At 41.8% G+C, this 17,228-nt stretch overlaps 2 protein-coding genes across 2 annotated transcripts in view; one reads left to right on the forward strand and one right to left on the reverse strand.

Moving 5' to 3' along the window:
* The window catches only part of LOC126161602 (DNA replication licensing factor Mcm7), a 72,594-nt gene extending 69,012 nt beyond the window's left edge, over positions 1 to 3,582 (reverse strand). The window contains exons 1-3 of the mRNA XM_049917550.1: positions 3,426 to 3,582; positions 3,237 to 3,340; positions 3,018 to 3,158 (exon numbers count right to left, since the gene is read on the reverse strand). Of these exons, the coding sequence (XP_049773507.1) occupies positions 3,018 to 3,158; positions 3,237 to 3,340; positions 3,426 to 3,456 (276 nt within the window). The 5' untranslated portion in view covers positions 3,457 to 3,582. The remainder of the gene's footprint in view (positions 1 to 3,017; positions 3,159 to 3,236; positions 3,341 to 3,425) is intronic.
* A 188-nt stretch (positions 3,583 to 3,770) lies between these two features.
* LOC126161603 (mitochondrial import inner membrane translocase subunit TIM14) overlaps positions 3,771 to 17,228 on the forward strand; it is a 42,297-nt gene continuing 28,839 nt past the window's right edge. The window contains exon 1 of the mRNA XM_049917551.1: positions 3,771 to 3,897. Within this exon, the coding sequence (XP_049773508.1) occupies positions 3,895 to 3,897 (3 nt within the window). The 5' untranslated portion in view covers positions 3,771 to 3,894. The remainder of the gene's footprint in view (positions 3,898 to 17,228) is intronic.

Raw genomic sequence — 17,228 nt, forward strand, 5'->3', positions numbered from 1 at the left:
AATTACAACTTCCATAGCTAGAGACGGTACACCAGCTCTGACTGGCAAAATCAGTGGATTAATAGGTTGTGTCCAGAGAAAAATCAAGAATCAAGATCTCCTGGTTACTCCTATAAATTGTCTGATTCTTCAACAACATTCATGTTCCACAAGTATAAAACAGAATAATGTAATTAGCTAGGTTGTGAAACATCACTAATTCTATTCAAACAAAAGGAGACAATCATGACTTATTCAAAGTGTTTCTGGACGATGTTGGTTGTGAATATGCAAGTTAACCTTACCACTGTCAGATTTGCTGGCTCGGTCATGCTTAAGTTCTGGAGCAATTCATGGAACTGTGCCAAAAAATGTCAGATGATAGATGGATTTGATAAAGTCATAGAAGATGAAACTGTCACTCTGGGAAAGGCAGGTGGAGGCTAGAAACGTCTCTTACTTTCCAAAACCGACAGCATTAACAAATGTTGCCACTGCTGCACATTTGGAAGAGTATACAGATTTTTTAAGAAAACCGCATACTGAATTGGAAACAAGATTCACTTATTTTACACACTTGGAAACAGATTAAGAATTTTTGGTGCTCCATACTTTGTGAACGGCAATTCTGTAAGCCACCCACTCCAAATGGAAATCACAGATCTTCAGTGCAATTCAGAGTTTAAAGATAGCTACCATAGCAGAAAGGCTAAGTGACTCTTACAAACATCTATCACAGAAGTGTTACCCAGAACTTCATAGACATGCAGCACGGATGCTGAGCCTGTTCGGAGCAATGTATAACTGTGAGCAAATCTTTTCCCTAATGAAACTGTGTAAAACACAACCAAAATGCTCCATACCACATTGTCTCAAATACGTTTTGAGATAGGGCTGTGCTGAATCAATCATTCCCAACATAGAAGCTCTTACGCAAAGAAAAGTAAATAAATGTAGAAATCAGTAATAGAAAAATGAGATGGCTTAATTTTGCATATTTTCCTTGTTTTTCACACTCCTAGTTTTTGCCTACCAGTTTGCCATCATCTATTAATTTTTGTATATAGTATGTATTTACATTCATTTAGTCATTTTGTTTACTGGCATGGTTTTTCTTGAATTTAAAAATCTGTTTGGCAGTAAGACTATTGTAATAAGAATCTTCATTAAATATACAAGATGTTTAATTAGAATTGTGGTTCCTTTGGTATGCATATCCGTAATTGCCAACCCGAGTATTGATTTACTTGTGACTGAACAATTTCAAATCCAGTCTTCTATTTACAACACCACAGTCTTAAACAAAAAGAGAATAAGCCACCTTTGCACAGCGCCACTTGGCCGTCACTGTCAGGCGAACAGTCAAGTGCTCCACAGTGCCACTCACAGAGCTTCAATGGAGCTGGAGCAAAGAGCGGTACCTTAAACAGCCCTGAATACGGCTAGGAAATGAATAAACGGCATGTCAGTATTAGACATTAGGGCAGCATACTTCATAATAAAATGGAGTGGCCATTCAAAAACATAAAAATTGTTTTTATTCAGTTGATGAATATACTGGGGATTGTATGGAATCAGTTCTGCCCTTTTATCATCCTCGGTGGGATTTTCAAACAGCAATACAACGTCTACCACAGGTCTGAGTATCAAAATAAACTTCAGCCCCTGCTGGGCTGGAGCTCACCACTGGGAGAGTGCTATCATTTATCTCTGATGCATGTGCAGTCTTTCACAAACAAAATGATGGAACTGAACAATGAGTTTGTCACTCCCATCAGCAAAATGCAAATTTAGTAGGATGGGCATACACAATGTATTGCTATGAAGAAGGACCTGTAGGGTTGTGCTGGGGCTTTTATGCTAGGATCTACGACAGTCAATCCAAAAATGATAATAATAAAATATAACACCTTGATAGTCTCAGAAACCAGAGCGACTTGCCAGTTATATCCCTCAGTTTGTGACTGATACTGATAAACATTTTTTCAAAACCTTGGTCACAAAAACTGATTCAAAACACCTTATTTGTAGAATACCTACAGTAGCAGACATATGTCATGCCTCAGAACAATAAGATTAGCTAAAGGCACAATACATCACCAACAGACTGATGACACCAACATGACAGGTATGAGTTTCAGTAAATGGGCAATGGATGAGGTCACTAACAATGAGAAAATGGTAATAAGACAACAATAGAAACTAAGAGAACCTCCATAGGAATAAGGCATTTTAGAAAAGGATGTTCTTGAAACATAGTAAAAACATTAAATAACAATGAAATAGAAGACCTTGTTACCAGGCACATAATTGTAACTAGGAATATTCAAGGAATAAAAAATACTGTTATGACAAATTGGTTGGTCTCACTATTTCACAACCAAACTGTCACCTTCCAAGGCTCAAGCTACACTACATATTAACGTCAACACAACTGTCATAAAAATAAGTGCACAGCAATATTGCAAATTTCAACAATCTCGTTACCACCATCAATATGACTAGGCCTGGTAGGGCACTGTAATCTTCAAACCAGCCTTTGCTTGATGGCAGTTCTACCTTAGCAAAGAGATCTTTACTATTATACTTGGATAATTTTGTAACTGCTTCTAGTGAAACTGGAATGGCTAACAAAGCTGTATTCTGAAAGCTATTGAATCTTAAATGGCAACTTCACAGTGGTAGTCTCTTCTATAAACATACATGCAATATTGAAAATTCGCAAATCTCAGTGTGTTATTTGCCACTTCCATATTTATCTCTTTTTATTTATCATCACCTACATTTATTATGAATACTGCTACACTGTAGGAGAATTTACAAAGTGAATATCAGACAAGAAAAAAGTCCCAGTACCACTTAATTTTTGAGAATTGGTTACTCTAACTCATCAATAATCACTTATTAATTTCCAATGTAACATCTCTTACTAATCGATCAGCACATAACTTTATAGCTTAACCAATTCGAGGGAAATTGGTGTAATTCACGAGCTGCAAAGCTGTAGCATCCTTATTAAACGTATGTTTTGAACCCACCTCATGCTCTTTGTAGTCCGGTAATAATTCTTCCACTACTTCAGAGAATATGTTCACATATCTTCGAGTATTCATTATAACTGATTCCATAAATGTTGAGTCGAACTCGTACAAATCGTCCAGTTCTATGAACATTGCAACCTACAACAGACGGTCAAACATTATGTACAAATTGAGATATACTATAGCATATACAAAGCTGCAACAGCACATTCTCACCTGATCTCGGTGAGCTAATTTTGTCAATTGTTGGGCGTACTTAAAATCTTTCATTCCATCCTCGTCAACTGATGCAAATTCGACGAGAAACTGCCTTGCCTTTTCTAAAAATAATTATGCCAATAGAAGAAAGCAAATAATGCATGAGGAATACGTAATGCAGAACACACATTTTTCCATTATTTATACCTTTATCACTGGCATAATCCTTCCCTGCCATGCTGAAGGCTATTTGTCCTTATTTTATAATTATTGCACACTTAGAAACCTTATTAAAGGAAACAATAACAGATAAATCTTCAACACGACAAGTTCGAGCTTATCCCGCCTTTCGACAACACGCAAATTTTGGCGGTAAACCTAACAAGCATAGCAACATCTACATTTAAAAATTCCCGAAGATTACATGAACTGTGTAACATGTTGTACATCTACTATTTACATAGCTAAAAATGTTCGTAATTTCATCTGAATGTGATACTTAATTATCAGTCAGCTATGTAACTCGATAGAAAAATTGAAGTTTGACTACACATTTTGGTAAATTTAGTGTTTGCCTGACAAGAGACAAGTGACTTTCGCTATCCGTGCATGATAGTGTTTCGTAAATCAAGAAGTATTAAGTGAAATCAGGGTTTGAAGGAATTATTTGTCTGTTATGGTATGTTTTCTTGCGAACTAAGTACAAAATTAATTTATTGAGTTAATGTTATTTTGTGACAGGCGTTGTTTCATATGTAAGGTGTGAGTGATTTCTGAGAGCCTACAGCAGAAGTGCGTGTTTTTATGCAATGATAATGCTAGGCGTGATTTCTGCATGATTTTTGCTATGACATAAGGCTGTTACACTTGTAGCACTTTATTTACTCCTTGTAGGTGGTGGTTTCCAAATGTTTGAAAGCTAAAGTGTTGTCTTGCTAGGGTTGTGCAAGGATGAAGATATCGCCGGCGTAGCTTTCATCATTCACGTGTGCGCTCTTCTGGTTAGAATAAGTACATGACAGAGAATCATTTCTTATTGTTTCCCTTGAATCTTGTCGCTCATGAGGAGTGGTTTGCGAGTAAAGCCGTTTAGATAGTTTCTTTAATCACACCGGGAGTGTGAGGCCGGCGAATATGCATCACCCTCGTAATTTTTCTATGGTAGTGGTCGGATATGAAAATTCACTGCTTCAGATGTCACGATTCTCTTGGATAAGTTGAACAAACCTTACGGAATTTGTATTATCTTAGCCAAAAATAAAATACTGCTACACTCTTATCATGTTCAGTAAAGGCCATCATGAAGGACCACCAGGGATGCCACCAATTTGCAGAAGAAATTGAAAGTAATGACCATTTTTTATTTTCATTTGGACTTAAAAGGATTCTTAGTGTCTTGCTCGGTTGTAGGGAAAAAAATCTCCATTGCACAGACATCTCTGTACCACCTCTGTTCCCTCCATAAGACATTTGTATTGGGCATTTCCACTTTCCTACACCCCAAAGTGCAAACTGAAGTTCTTTCTCTCCACCAACTGGAAGAGCAATCTAAACACCACCTTCAAATGTTTTCCAGTTTACTGTCGTCTTACTTGTGACTCAATTTTAACAATATCTATCATATTGCCAACTGACCTCCACCCAAACTTTAGTTTGTTATTATAAAAGTTCAGTCAAGTTCAGTAGTGCTGCAGACGGATCAAACACGTATTACTCTTCACCTGCCTTCTACAGTAAAAACACTTTTTTCTGCAAACAGTCCTTGTGTCCAAAGCTGTCCATACGTCACCACAAAACTTTCCCAGTCCCAGCTCATACCTCTATTCATGCCTGACCCATCCTCCCAACCACCCTTGGTTATCTTTCAAGAATTTCTTTCCTCTAACTAGATGTGATACTTTCCCAAGTCCCTTACAAGAACACAAATCTCTCGACACTTGAATGAAGAGCCATCTATTACCGCAAAACATGCGTGAATTTAACATCTTTCATACAGACAGAGGGTCCACCATTGTTGTGATGAACCACAGCGGCTGCTTGATAGAATGTAGGCCTATCACCCACCTTTCTAACCCATCCATCTGTAAGTCCTGCTATAATAATCCCATCCCAGATTCCAGCCTTAACCACAATCCCTACTCAAATATCTAGGTCAATTCCACCTCTTTTTCTCACCCCAAGTATCCCCCCCCCCCTCCCCCAACATGCCACATTACACATCTGTTTTCTAATGCTTCCATAAACCTATAACACCAGCCACTGTGGCTGTCACATTGTAGCTGAGTGTTGTGCTTTAGCAATAGACAAAGATGAGAATCTGAAATCTATTAAATCTGAGTACAGGAGGGTAATAAATTGGTCAAAAATTGAGAATTTTAGGAGATTACTTAAAAACATGAACTGATCAGATGTTTACTATATTTCTGACTCAAATGAAAAATACAAAGCATTCATTAATAAAGTTGCTTCCTCATTTATTTTTCCCTAAAGGTAACGCAAATCAAACAGAGGTTTAAAAATAAACCATGTATTACACAGAGAATAAAGATATCATGTGGGACAAAAAGAGATTGTATGTACTATCTAGGAACAACACTGATGTTAGCATTGCAATGGATTACAGAGACTACTGTCCGCCTCCGGTAGCTAAGTGGTCAGCGCGACAAACGGTCAATCCTAAGGGCCCGGGTTCGATTCCCGGCTGGGTCGAAGATTTTCTCTGCTCAGGGACTGGGTGTTGTGTTGTCCTAATCATCATCATTTCATCCCCATCGACGCGCAAGTCGCCGAAGTGGCGTCAAATCGAAAGACTTGCAGCAGGCGAACGGTCTACCCGATGGGTGGTCCTAGCCACACGGCATTTACATTTACAGAGAATACTGCAAAATATTGAAGCAATAATCCAGAAATCTAAGCAGCTTTATTATGAGAAAAAGATAATTACACCCAGCAACAAAATAAAAACTCTGTGGGATTTAGTGAAGCCAGAGACAGGTGGGGACAAAAAGGAAGAAGAACAGATAGCTCTAGAAATAAATAAGACAATGGGAACAAGTGCATGTTGTGTTGCAAACCTCTTAAACAAGTACTTTGTTTCTACTATTGACAGCTTACAGTTATCAGGTTTAGTGAACAACATAACGGAATATCTGAGAGCAGTCCTTACAAATAACTTCAGTAAAATGGAAATGACTCATCTCCCAAAGAAGTCGAGTCTATCATAAAATCCTTAAAATCAAAGTATTCTAGTGGTTGGGATATATCAATGAAGTTAGAGTGCTCATGTGAGCCGAGTTCTGTCTCAAGTTTTTTTCTGTAATCAATCACTTATCAGCAGAACATTACCAGGCAGAATAAATTGTGCTGAAGTTAAGTCTCTTTTTACAAGAAGAGAGATAAAGAGACACCGTTGAACTATTGACCAATTTCACTTTTGCAGTCTTCTTCAAAACTATTTGAAAAGATTGTGTTCAAGCACCTTCTTAAGCTGCTGACTTTAAATGATGTTCTTTCCAAGTCATAGTTTGGATTCTTTAAGGGTTCTGGTATAGAGATGTTTGAGAACATACTTAATTCATTAGATGGGCTACTGGCATATTCTGTGACCTGTCAAAAGTCTTTGTCTGAATCACAGTATTCTTTTAAGTGAGTTTAAATATTCTGGTGTCCCTGACAGTGCTTTGAAATGGTTTGAGTAATACCTCACTAACAGGAAACAAAGGATGTCATTACGAAATACCTGTGGTGTAAGCAATCTGTCTTTATCTGACAGGGAATTAACTACATGTGGTGTTCCTCAAGGTTCCATCTTGGGCCGTTGCTTTTTCTTGTGTACGTTAATGACCTCTCATCTGTTACAGTACCAGATGCTAGGTTTGTTTGCAGATGATACAAACATTGCAATAAATAGCAGGTCAAGTACAGATTTAGAAATGGCTGCTAGTCAAATTTTCACCAACATTAATAAATGGTTTAAAGCTAATTCACTGTCACTAAACTTTGAAAAGACCCACTTTATGCTGTTCAGGACCTGTAAGAGATTTTCTTCCAGCATATGGGGTATAACACATGAAGGCGTGCAGATCAAAGAGGTTGAAAGTGTTAAATTTCTGGGATTACTACTCGATAATAAATTCAGTTGGGAAGGACTTACCACAGAATTGCTGAAGTGCCTAAACAAGTCTGTATTTGCAGTGCAAAATGCTGCCAGATACAGAATATATAAATATAAAAAAAAATTGCATACTTCGTTCACTTTCATTCTATTTTGTCATACGGGACCATATTCTGGGGTAACTCGTCAAACTGAGCAAAAGTTTTTAGATGCAAACATATGTAATAAGACTCATTTGTGGTATAAATTCAACAACATCACACAGAAACCTGTTCAAGGAAATGGGTATTCTAACCAATGCTTCTCAGTAAATTTGTTTCTTAATGAAATTTTTTGCAAATAATATGTGTCTATTTCCATCCAATAGCTCAATACAGAGTATCAATATTAGGAATAAGAAGAATCCACATAGAGACCTAAAATCTCGTACCTTGGTCTAAAAAGGGGTCCATTATTCAGGAATACACATTTTCAATAAACTGCCAGCAACCATTAAAAACTTGGTTTCGGATAAAGCACAGTTTAAACAGAGTTTGAAAGACTTTTTCATAGGCAACTCCTACTCTATTGATGGATATTTTAACAGTGACTGTTAGACACGCTTACATAAAAATGTCTGTTAGATTTCGTTTCAGCAGCACTTGTTCACAGTAGTCAAGATTTGGTATTTTGTGTGTGATAAATTTATTAAAAGTGCACATCTATGTTTGATTCTGACGGTGTATTCCGTAAACATTAGCAGTTCCAGTTTACTTGTAATGTATTCACACACTTTGACACGCTCCTCACAAGTGATCAGGGAAGTAAAGTATTATATTCAGATGTTTTATGTTTTTTATATTATACTTTATGATGTGTTCCACACTCACAGAATCATCTCATTTTTGGATGTATGGAATGAAACGGAATCTAATCTAATCTAATGGAATTGAGAACTCAGTTCTTGAGAACCGAAAGCAATTAAACATGTATCTGAGAATCAAGAACTTCTTGTACAGAGGCCTCCTCCTTCTTTTTTCATTTTATTTTGTAACAAGAATCCACTTGCATCCTTTGAAGTTTTTGGCACCTCCAACCAACATGCATAAATGATTTTGTGTAGGAAGATGAATGATTTTTCACATCATAACAGGGTCAAAAAATATTGTGCAGTTCAATTTCTATGAAAGATTGTAAAGAGTTCTATTCACTTCAAAAAACTTCAGTAATGTTGTACAGAATTCTGTTCAACTATACCTCAAATAAATGTAATTGGGCAGGTTGTGCATTGGCCTAGAGACACCAAAAACTGTGGTTCTACCCTATTATAGGCCATTTCTTATACATGCAACCCTCTTTCTGCTACTACCCCTGCTCATAAGCATTCCAGATAGTAAGTACTATGTGTAACAAGACTGATTGGTATTGCTCCGGGTCTTGAAATATACATGGAGACTTTAATTTCAGTCTGTTAATCATTGTGAAGCACCACTGTATTAGGCATTATTTTTGTCAGAACTTGATTTAGTGTATGAACAACACATCAAACTGAAACCAGGCATTGGTTGACAATATCATTCTAATTTACATAAATGATGTACTCAGTAATGGCATAAAGCTTGCTGCTTCCCATATTACTAGTCTTTAAACAACTTTTTCATTTTCACCAGAACTTATTAAATATTGTAGGTCCACCCTCTTACATTTTTCATAATCCTTTTTGAAAGTTAATGGAGCACATTCCTTATGTTCCAGTTGTTGAAAATATTATATATTTAAAATACATCTTTCAATGCAACATTCTACATTAATAACAAGTGAAAAAATCATTGATGTTGCTTAAATTCCTATAGTAAGAGACGACAGGTGTGAAACAGTAAAGAATGCAAATCCAAGAATTGAGAAATTTTGTTTCATTTCAGTCAGTGGCAATTAATACACATTTGGGAAGTAGGAACTGAAAAGAACTTAAAACTCGTGAACATCAAAAAGTTGGTGGAATCGAGAAGTTTGTGGTTCTCCATTCTCATATTGCCCATTATTGCTGTGGCCCCACAAAAAGAATTTTGGCTTATGTCAGCTATCACCTCCAACCCAGCAGCCTAGATTCCCATCTGAAGGACATGAATCATTTCCTTAATTGATCACAGCCTTACTGTTATTGAACACTATCCCTCTCAATGTTCACTGAATTTACACCTACCACCCAATTCCTTGTACATTTGACCAACTATATGCTGACTCATGACTACTTTTGCTTACATGGACCAGTATATAAACAAATAAGCAACATGGCCATCAGCACCCATGTATGTCATCCTGTTGCCTTCAATACTGCTTCACAAACTCTCAGCCAAACTGTCATCTGTCAGCCTAACCTATACTTTGTACAACACTACAAATCAGTATGTCACTGCGACTAAAGTCACATTTGTTGTGTTCACCAACTACAATCAAATTGTCACATTTGAATGTATCCTTTGTTTCAGGGTATGCAACAGATCAGCCAATGACTACAACCTACATTCCAAAAAAATCATATTGGTGCAAAAACAAATGCTGTCAGTGTTCGCTTTTTGCTTGTACGTTTATAAAGTCACATGCCACAACACTATTATGTCATTGGATGAAACCCAACATTTGGTTCAGTGGGTTCAGTATGACCCAACATGTTTATGGATTGTTGAGAGGAAATCTTCCTAATTACTCAAGATCCTAATGTCTTGGCTGGTTGAGGTACACTGACAATATCTTCCAGCAAAGGCTCCAGAACTAGGACACTGTCTTCATTCCCCTACAGTCTCAACATTTCACTTATCTGCTTCTCCTGGTCCTCAACTCTGTGTGTGGCATTTCCAGGCATTGGCCTTGGCCTCTCCAATGACTCCACAAAAACATGTGTTAATATCAGGTCCGTCACCCATCAGCAGTATGCACTACCATTTTGATAGCTGCCACCTCTTACATGCTAAAAGTCTCATCTATACAGCCTGGCCACATGTGGTTGGTGCATTTTCAATGACAGCTCTTCTTTATCCAGTATCCCAAAGTCTTCCTAAAGCCTTAACAGGCCAGCACAACCCACCAAACCTAGTCTGCAAATATCTCTGTTACTTCCAATTGTACAACCACTTCCACAATTCAGCCACAAAGGAACATCTTCCTCACTACCCATTATCAACTTGTATTTGAGCAACTAAACCACGTGCTTTGACAGGGCTTCAACTACCTACCACTGTGCTTAGAAATGAAGAACCCAATCCCATCACAGGCATATCCTACCCAGTAAGCTACCTATTAAAGGAGTCCAATCACTTACCAGCTCTGCTGAAATTTCTGCGTAGCCTTCAATGTTGGTGTGACCTCTGCCCAGGTGTACAGCTGAATGTGTGGCAACTGCTAAACTGTGGCCACTTAAAAAGTTGACCACTCATGGGAGAACACATTGCTGAGCACAAGATATTTGACTTCAGTGTCTGCTTTGCAACCTGTTACGAGATCTCCCCTACCACATCAGATATCAGCTGCTCTGAATTACTTACGCTTGAATTATTCTTATAACTCATCCTTCAGTTCTGCAATCCTTCTGGCCTCAGTCTGTGCTAGCCTATGTCCCCAGACACCCTGCTTCACCCCATTAGTTTACACATGTACTTTTCTCTTCACAGTTTCTTTCTTTCTCTGTTCTTCTCCCTTTTTAATGAATTCACGTATATGTGTTACCTCTATTTTAGCTTGTTGTTCAACTGGACCCCAAGGAAATTAATATGTAGTGTTGGTACAAACTGGGCAGGCTGTTGTTTGACGATAAACTCCTGAATGTATCTGAGCATGGAAGATCTGTACTACACAAAAAAGTCACTTGTGCATCTTTATTGAATGTGGTCACAGGAGAAACAGCTCAGAAATATAAGAGCTTCTGAGAATACAACTTACAAGTTAAAGTTAGTCCACCAGGAGTAGTACATTCAAGCTATCCCGTAACTTATGCGCTAATGACAAGGCACAGAAGATAGAAATACATAAAAAGTGTAAATCAAAGAATAAACAAGACCAAAACACATATTTAAAGCACAGTGCCTCTGGTGTCTGGCACGCAATGTTTGACAGTGGGGAGCGGAGGCGGGGGGGGGGGGGGGGGGGGGGGGGGAGCCACACACACAGAGCATTTGCAACACGACACCACGTAATGGTAGATAGTTGCTACATCAGCCCCTTTGGTGGAAGCAGAAAATGGATGTGTTGTCCAGATCTTGGGGTGCGTTCTGGTGGCGGGTTCACTGTTGCTGAGTCGGTGCTGGTGATGGTGGTGTTGAGGATGGTGCAGCTGTTGAACAAGGGTGGAGACTTTGCACTTCTGATGAGAGTGCTCCTTCAAGTGTGTGTGCCACTTGACCCTGTCAGTGGAAACTGTGGTCGATTTACTGTTAATCGAATCAAAATGTCTGGTGTTTTTGTCTCCCCTTGTAAGTACATGATATGGGCCTTTGTATGGATGCCATAGAGACAGCTGCAGCCCTCTGTGCATATCATGAATTAGGAACAGGTATTAAGCTCCTGATGCACAGAGGTAGAGGCTGTTCTGTGCCTGAAAGGCTCTTGGGGCAGATCCAGGTTACATGCTCTCTGAGTTGATTGACAAAGTCGGGCTGATCTTGATCCGGTGGTGGTAAGAGTTTTAGAGTCCTTAAATTCACCTGGTAGACACATCTTGCTGTATACTAGCTTTGCCGATGATGCATCTGAGTCTTGTTTGTATTTGTTTCTAGGCCCAGTAGCACCACGAGAAGGGCCTTAGTCCACTCAGTGTCATGTTGCATCAGTGTTGCTGCAAGTGATTGGTGCAATCCCTCAGTGATAGCTGAGTCAGATGATAGCTTGTCATTTTGTGGTAGACTGTGCCACAAAATTTAGCGAGTTGGCAAATAGATCAGACTCATATTATTGTGATGTGCTGCTGACAGCCGAATAGCAGTACGCAGTGCAACACAAAAGCAGAGGCTAAGGTTTCCACTGACATATTGTTTACCAGTGCAGCTTCTGCCCAGCTTGCGAAACAGTCTATAATTATGAGTAGATAATGTTAGCCACTGGACAATGGTGTGGCCGAACAGTGTCGATATAGGCAAAGCCAAAGCAGGCAGTTGTACTCCGAAAGTTCCCTATAGGTGCATGCAAGAGTATGTAAATCTTGCCGCACTGACATTTATTGCAACACCTCACCCATTCACAGCAGTCTTTTTGCATCCCTGGCCTTACATAACAATTTGTCCCCAGATGGGTCATTGATCATACAACAAGGTGACTCAATTCATGTAAAGTCATGAACGTGCCCTTTCTGAATGTGACTGGTAAGAAAGGATGAGGTTTTGAGGTGGACATGTCACAATACAGTTTAACATCAGTTCTGGAAATCTCGATTAGCTCGAGGTCTAATGTTGATGGTGCTGCTGTAGTAGTTCCTGGGCTATACTTTGTGCTTCGGCAAGCTTACTGTAAGCGATTGTGCTGGAGATCCTGATGGCACAAGAGAGGCAATTGGCTACCGTATTGTTGATACCAGAAACGTGTTGAACATTGGTGCTAAACTATGAGATGAACACAAGCTGGTTGTGCTGCCTTGGTGAACAGTTCATGTTATTCTGACAAATGGCATACATCAGCGGTTTTCCCCCTGTGGGTCCGGGGGTTAGAGTAGGCCTGAGGTATTCCTGCCTGTCATAGGAGGCGACTAAAAGGAGTCTCACACATTTTGGCCTTTATGTGATGGTCCCCTGTAGGATTTGACCTCCATTTTTCGAAATTTTCCCAAAGAGTGAGCCAATTGGGAAAGGGCACCTTACATGGTGCATCATGTCCGTCATGCACTGAGACCCATTGCATCCTTCATCGACGTGTATCTGCACTTCTGCTCATTCTCCAATTGTTGGGTGAGGTCACCCTCTTGGGTGTGTATTTTTCCATCAGCTGTGCAGCATTGTTTTCTATGCTGACGATGATAATGGACTTGTTTGCTTGGTTGCACCTGATATCCAGCACGGTAGCCAGTCTGTTGTGGTGGGGCCGCCATGTACCCTGCTTCCTGACCACACAGCTCTGCTGATGCCTACGCCGTTAACTTCCCATGTATGCTGAGGAGTAGCTGCCTGTTACCATGGGGCATTGGGACTCCTGGCGATTGCCATTGTGCCAGGTGGCCTTTGCTGTGGGTGGGTGGCACCCATGGGGAGGGCCTCTGGTCAGAGTGGGTGGCATCAGGACGGATGACACGCGATGAAGCATAGTACATCATCTCTTGCTGGTGGTCAAACACCAGCAGTCTCTAAGTGTTCACACAGGCTCAATTCAATGCACAGAAGTACACCACCAAATCGTTCACCTCCCTGGCCACACCATGGGAGGAATGTCAGGCTAAGGATGGCAGCGGGTCTTATATGCTCCAGTACCTAGTGTGTTAGATACCTGATGGGGAATCTTTCATGATGATGAAGCCTCAGTTTTTTGTTGAGCATTTAGAGGACAAGTTTGGGGAGGTGAAGGGCTTGTCCAAAATGAGATCTGGGTCAGTCTTGATCAAAACAGCATCCTCTGCCCAGTCACAGGCGTTACTCGCTTGTGACAAGCTGGGGGATGTTTCTGTAACCATCACACCCCATAAGACCTTCTTTTGCAGTCTGACAATGAGCTGTGTGCCAGTTTAGAGCGGCCAGGTGTACATGTTGTTCGCTGTGTCCACCAGGGTCTGAAGGATAATCAGGTTGCCACTGGTGCTGTGGTACCAAGCGCTACGAGTTTTGAATCTGCGACCACTAGAGGTCTCTGCAGCAGTCGTGCTGTACGCCGTGGCTGCACGCGCTCCTGGCCCCGAGTCTAACGTGAGGGCACCACTGTGGAGCATGTGGTCCCAGTGGCCAATAGCGACATACCCTGTCGTATATTTAGGTGGCTGCCTCTCACTCAGCAAGGCAGTCTGGTAGTCGCGTTGAGTCTGTTGATATCTCGCTTATAGACGTCATGTTTACATTGTGTGTGCTTACTTTCCGTTTACGAGTGGATGTTGTTTTGATTTCATTAGGTTATCTCTTGTGGCCCCATTGCTTAATACTTTGTTGTTGATCTTGGTGTCTTGTCAGTCATCGTGCTTGTCCTTCGACCTTCCATTCCTGTTCGTCCATCTTGTTTGTTCGCAGGCCACTCCCGTTCGGTCCCGCCGCATTTTCATTAGCGGCAACCCCACGACCTTTCCTGTCGCGGTTACAACAGGTGCCTTCATTTTATCCTTCGAGAGTGATATATTACCCGAGAATGTCAAGGTGATGGTCTACCACTGTGATGTAAAGTCCTGTATCCCTCCCCCAATGTGGTGCTTTAAATGCTGGAAGTTCGGCAATATGTCTTCTCGCTGTACTGTCAGCATCACATCTAGAGATTGTGAACGCCCATCACAATCTGTGTCAACTGCAGAGAGCATCATTCGCATTGCTCGCGTGACTGCAGGATTCTCCAGAAAGAAAGGAAAATCATGAAGTACAAGACCCTGGACAGACTGACCTACCCTGAGGCTAAGAGGAAATTTGAACGCCTACATCCTGTACATATGACATTGTCTTACGCTGCTGCTACAATAGTTCTAGCCCCATCAGCTCCGCCAACCCCAGTCACCTCTCAGAGCCAGAAGACTACACCTGCCCTCTTGGTGGTGGTGGGGGTGGGGGCTCCTCCCTCCCTGTTGCTCCTGCACCACCTACTTCGGGAGCAACAGCCCCCCCAACCATCAGGGATATCAGTCCCCACTTCTGGCCGGAGAAGCGTAAGTCTTCTTCGGCTCCTCTCACTAGGAAAGGGTCCCTTGGGTCACTACATTCCCAGGTTTCTGCTAGTGGGAAAGATGACACCTGCCAGTGGCTGAAGAGCCCAAAAGCAGATGGTCACAGGGCTTCACACTCATCCTCCATCCCGGAGACTGAATCAGTGAAGTCCTCCCAGCCAGGAAAACCCAAGCGGCAGTGAGAGAAATCCAATAAGAAGATTCCCAAGACCAAGGGAGTTGCTGTGGCACCCGCACCACTGCTCCCTATAAGCTCTGCATCTGTGGATGAGGTGGAGATTCTGGCACCCGCTGTGGACTTAAATCTCGCCAGACCCTCAGATACAATGGATATAGACTGCTCAGGCAATAAGTCTGTGGCAGCAGGTGACTCTGAGGTGTAAACTGCCTCATTGAATGTTCCATGCCTTCCCAGTCTCACGATGTCATCCTCCAGTGGAATTGCGGCGGTTTTTTCCACTGCCTGGCTGAGCTACGGCAGCTGTTAACCTTCACACCTGCTTTCTGCAGTGCCCTCCAGGGGACCTGGTTCCCAGCAATGCAGACCCCTGCCCTCCGTTACAGGAACTGTAGCGACTATAATAGAGTGTTGGGTGGAGTGTTGGGTGGAGTTTGCGGTTCTGTTCTAAACTCAGTCTGTAGTGAAACTATGCCCCTTCAAACCCCTCTTGAAACTGTGGCTGTCAGAATAAGGACGATGCAGGAAATAACGTCTGCAATGTATATCTTCCTCCAGATGGTGCAGTATCCCTGAATGTATTAGCTGCACTGATTGATCAACTCCCTAAACCTGAGCACCATCATTCCGGTGCTAAACCCCTGTAAGAAACCACTTGATGTGGATAGCTGTTGGCCCGTCAGTCTTACCAACGTTCTTTGTAAGCTGCTGGAACGTATGGTGTGTTGGCAGTTGGGTTAGGTCCTGGAGTCATGGGGCCTACTGGCTCAGTGTCAGGGCGGCTTCTGCCAGGGCGCTCTACCACTGATAATCTTGTGTCCCTCGAGTCTGCCATCCGAACGGCCTTTTCCAGACCCCAACATCTGGTTGGCATCTTTTTTGATTTATGAAAAGCGAATGACACAACCTGGCGACATAATACCTTGCCACATTATACGAATGAGGTCTCCGAGGCCCACTCCTGATTTTTATCCAGAATTTCCTGTCACTTCTTACTTTCCGTGTACAAGTTGGTGCCTCCCATAGCCCCCCCCTCCCCCCCTCCCCATATCCATGTGAATGGGGTCCCGCAGGGCTCTGTATTGAGTGTATCTCTATTTTTATTGGCCATTAATGGTCTAGCAGCAGCTGTAGGGCCATCCGTCTCACCTTCTCTGTATGCAGACGACGTCTGCATTTCATACTGCTCCACTAGTACTGGTATTGCTGGGCAGCATGTACAGGGAGCCAGCCTCAAGGTGCAGTCATGGGCTCTAGCCCACGGTTCCCAGTTTTCAGCCACAAAGTCGTGTGTTATGCACCTCTGTCAGTGTCATACCGTTCACCTGGAACCAGAACTTTACCTTAATGACGATCCACTCACTAGTGGAGACATATCGATTCTTAGGACTGGTTTTCGACACCCGATTGACTTGGCTTCCTCATCTTCATCAGCTTAAGCGGAAGTGCTGGCAGCACCTCAGTGCCCTCCGCTACCTGAGTAACACCAACTGGGGTACAGATCGCTCTATGCTGCTGCATCTCTACAGAGCCCTTGTTCATTCCTGCCTTGACTATGGGAGTCTGGTTTATGGTTCGGCAGCACCCTCAGCGTTGCGTTTACTTGACCCAGTGCTCCATTGTGGCGTTCACCTAACGACAGGAGCTTCTAGGACGAGTCCGGTGACCAGCGTCCTGGTGGAGACCAAAGCCCCTCCATTGCAGGTTAGGCGTGCACAACTCCTGGCCAATTACGTTGCACACATTCATAGATCTCCTGCGCATCCAAATTACTGTCTCCTTTTCCCACCCACGGCAGTTCATCTCCCACATTGGTGGCCCAGATCAGGGCTTCCAATTGCAGTTCGTGTCTGATCCCTTCTTTCCGAACTGGAGTCCTTGTCTTTACCACATATCCTTGAGGTCCATTCA

Source organism: Schistocerca cancellata, chromosome 2 (assembly GCF_023864275.1).
Source record: "Schistocerca cancellata isolate TAMUIC-IGC-003103 chromosome 2, iqSchCanc2.1, whole genome shotgun sequence".
In the NCBI taxonomy this organism is placed as follows: Eukaryota; Metazoa; Arthropoda; class Insecta; order Orthoptera; family Acrididae; genus Schistocerca; species Schistocerca cancellata.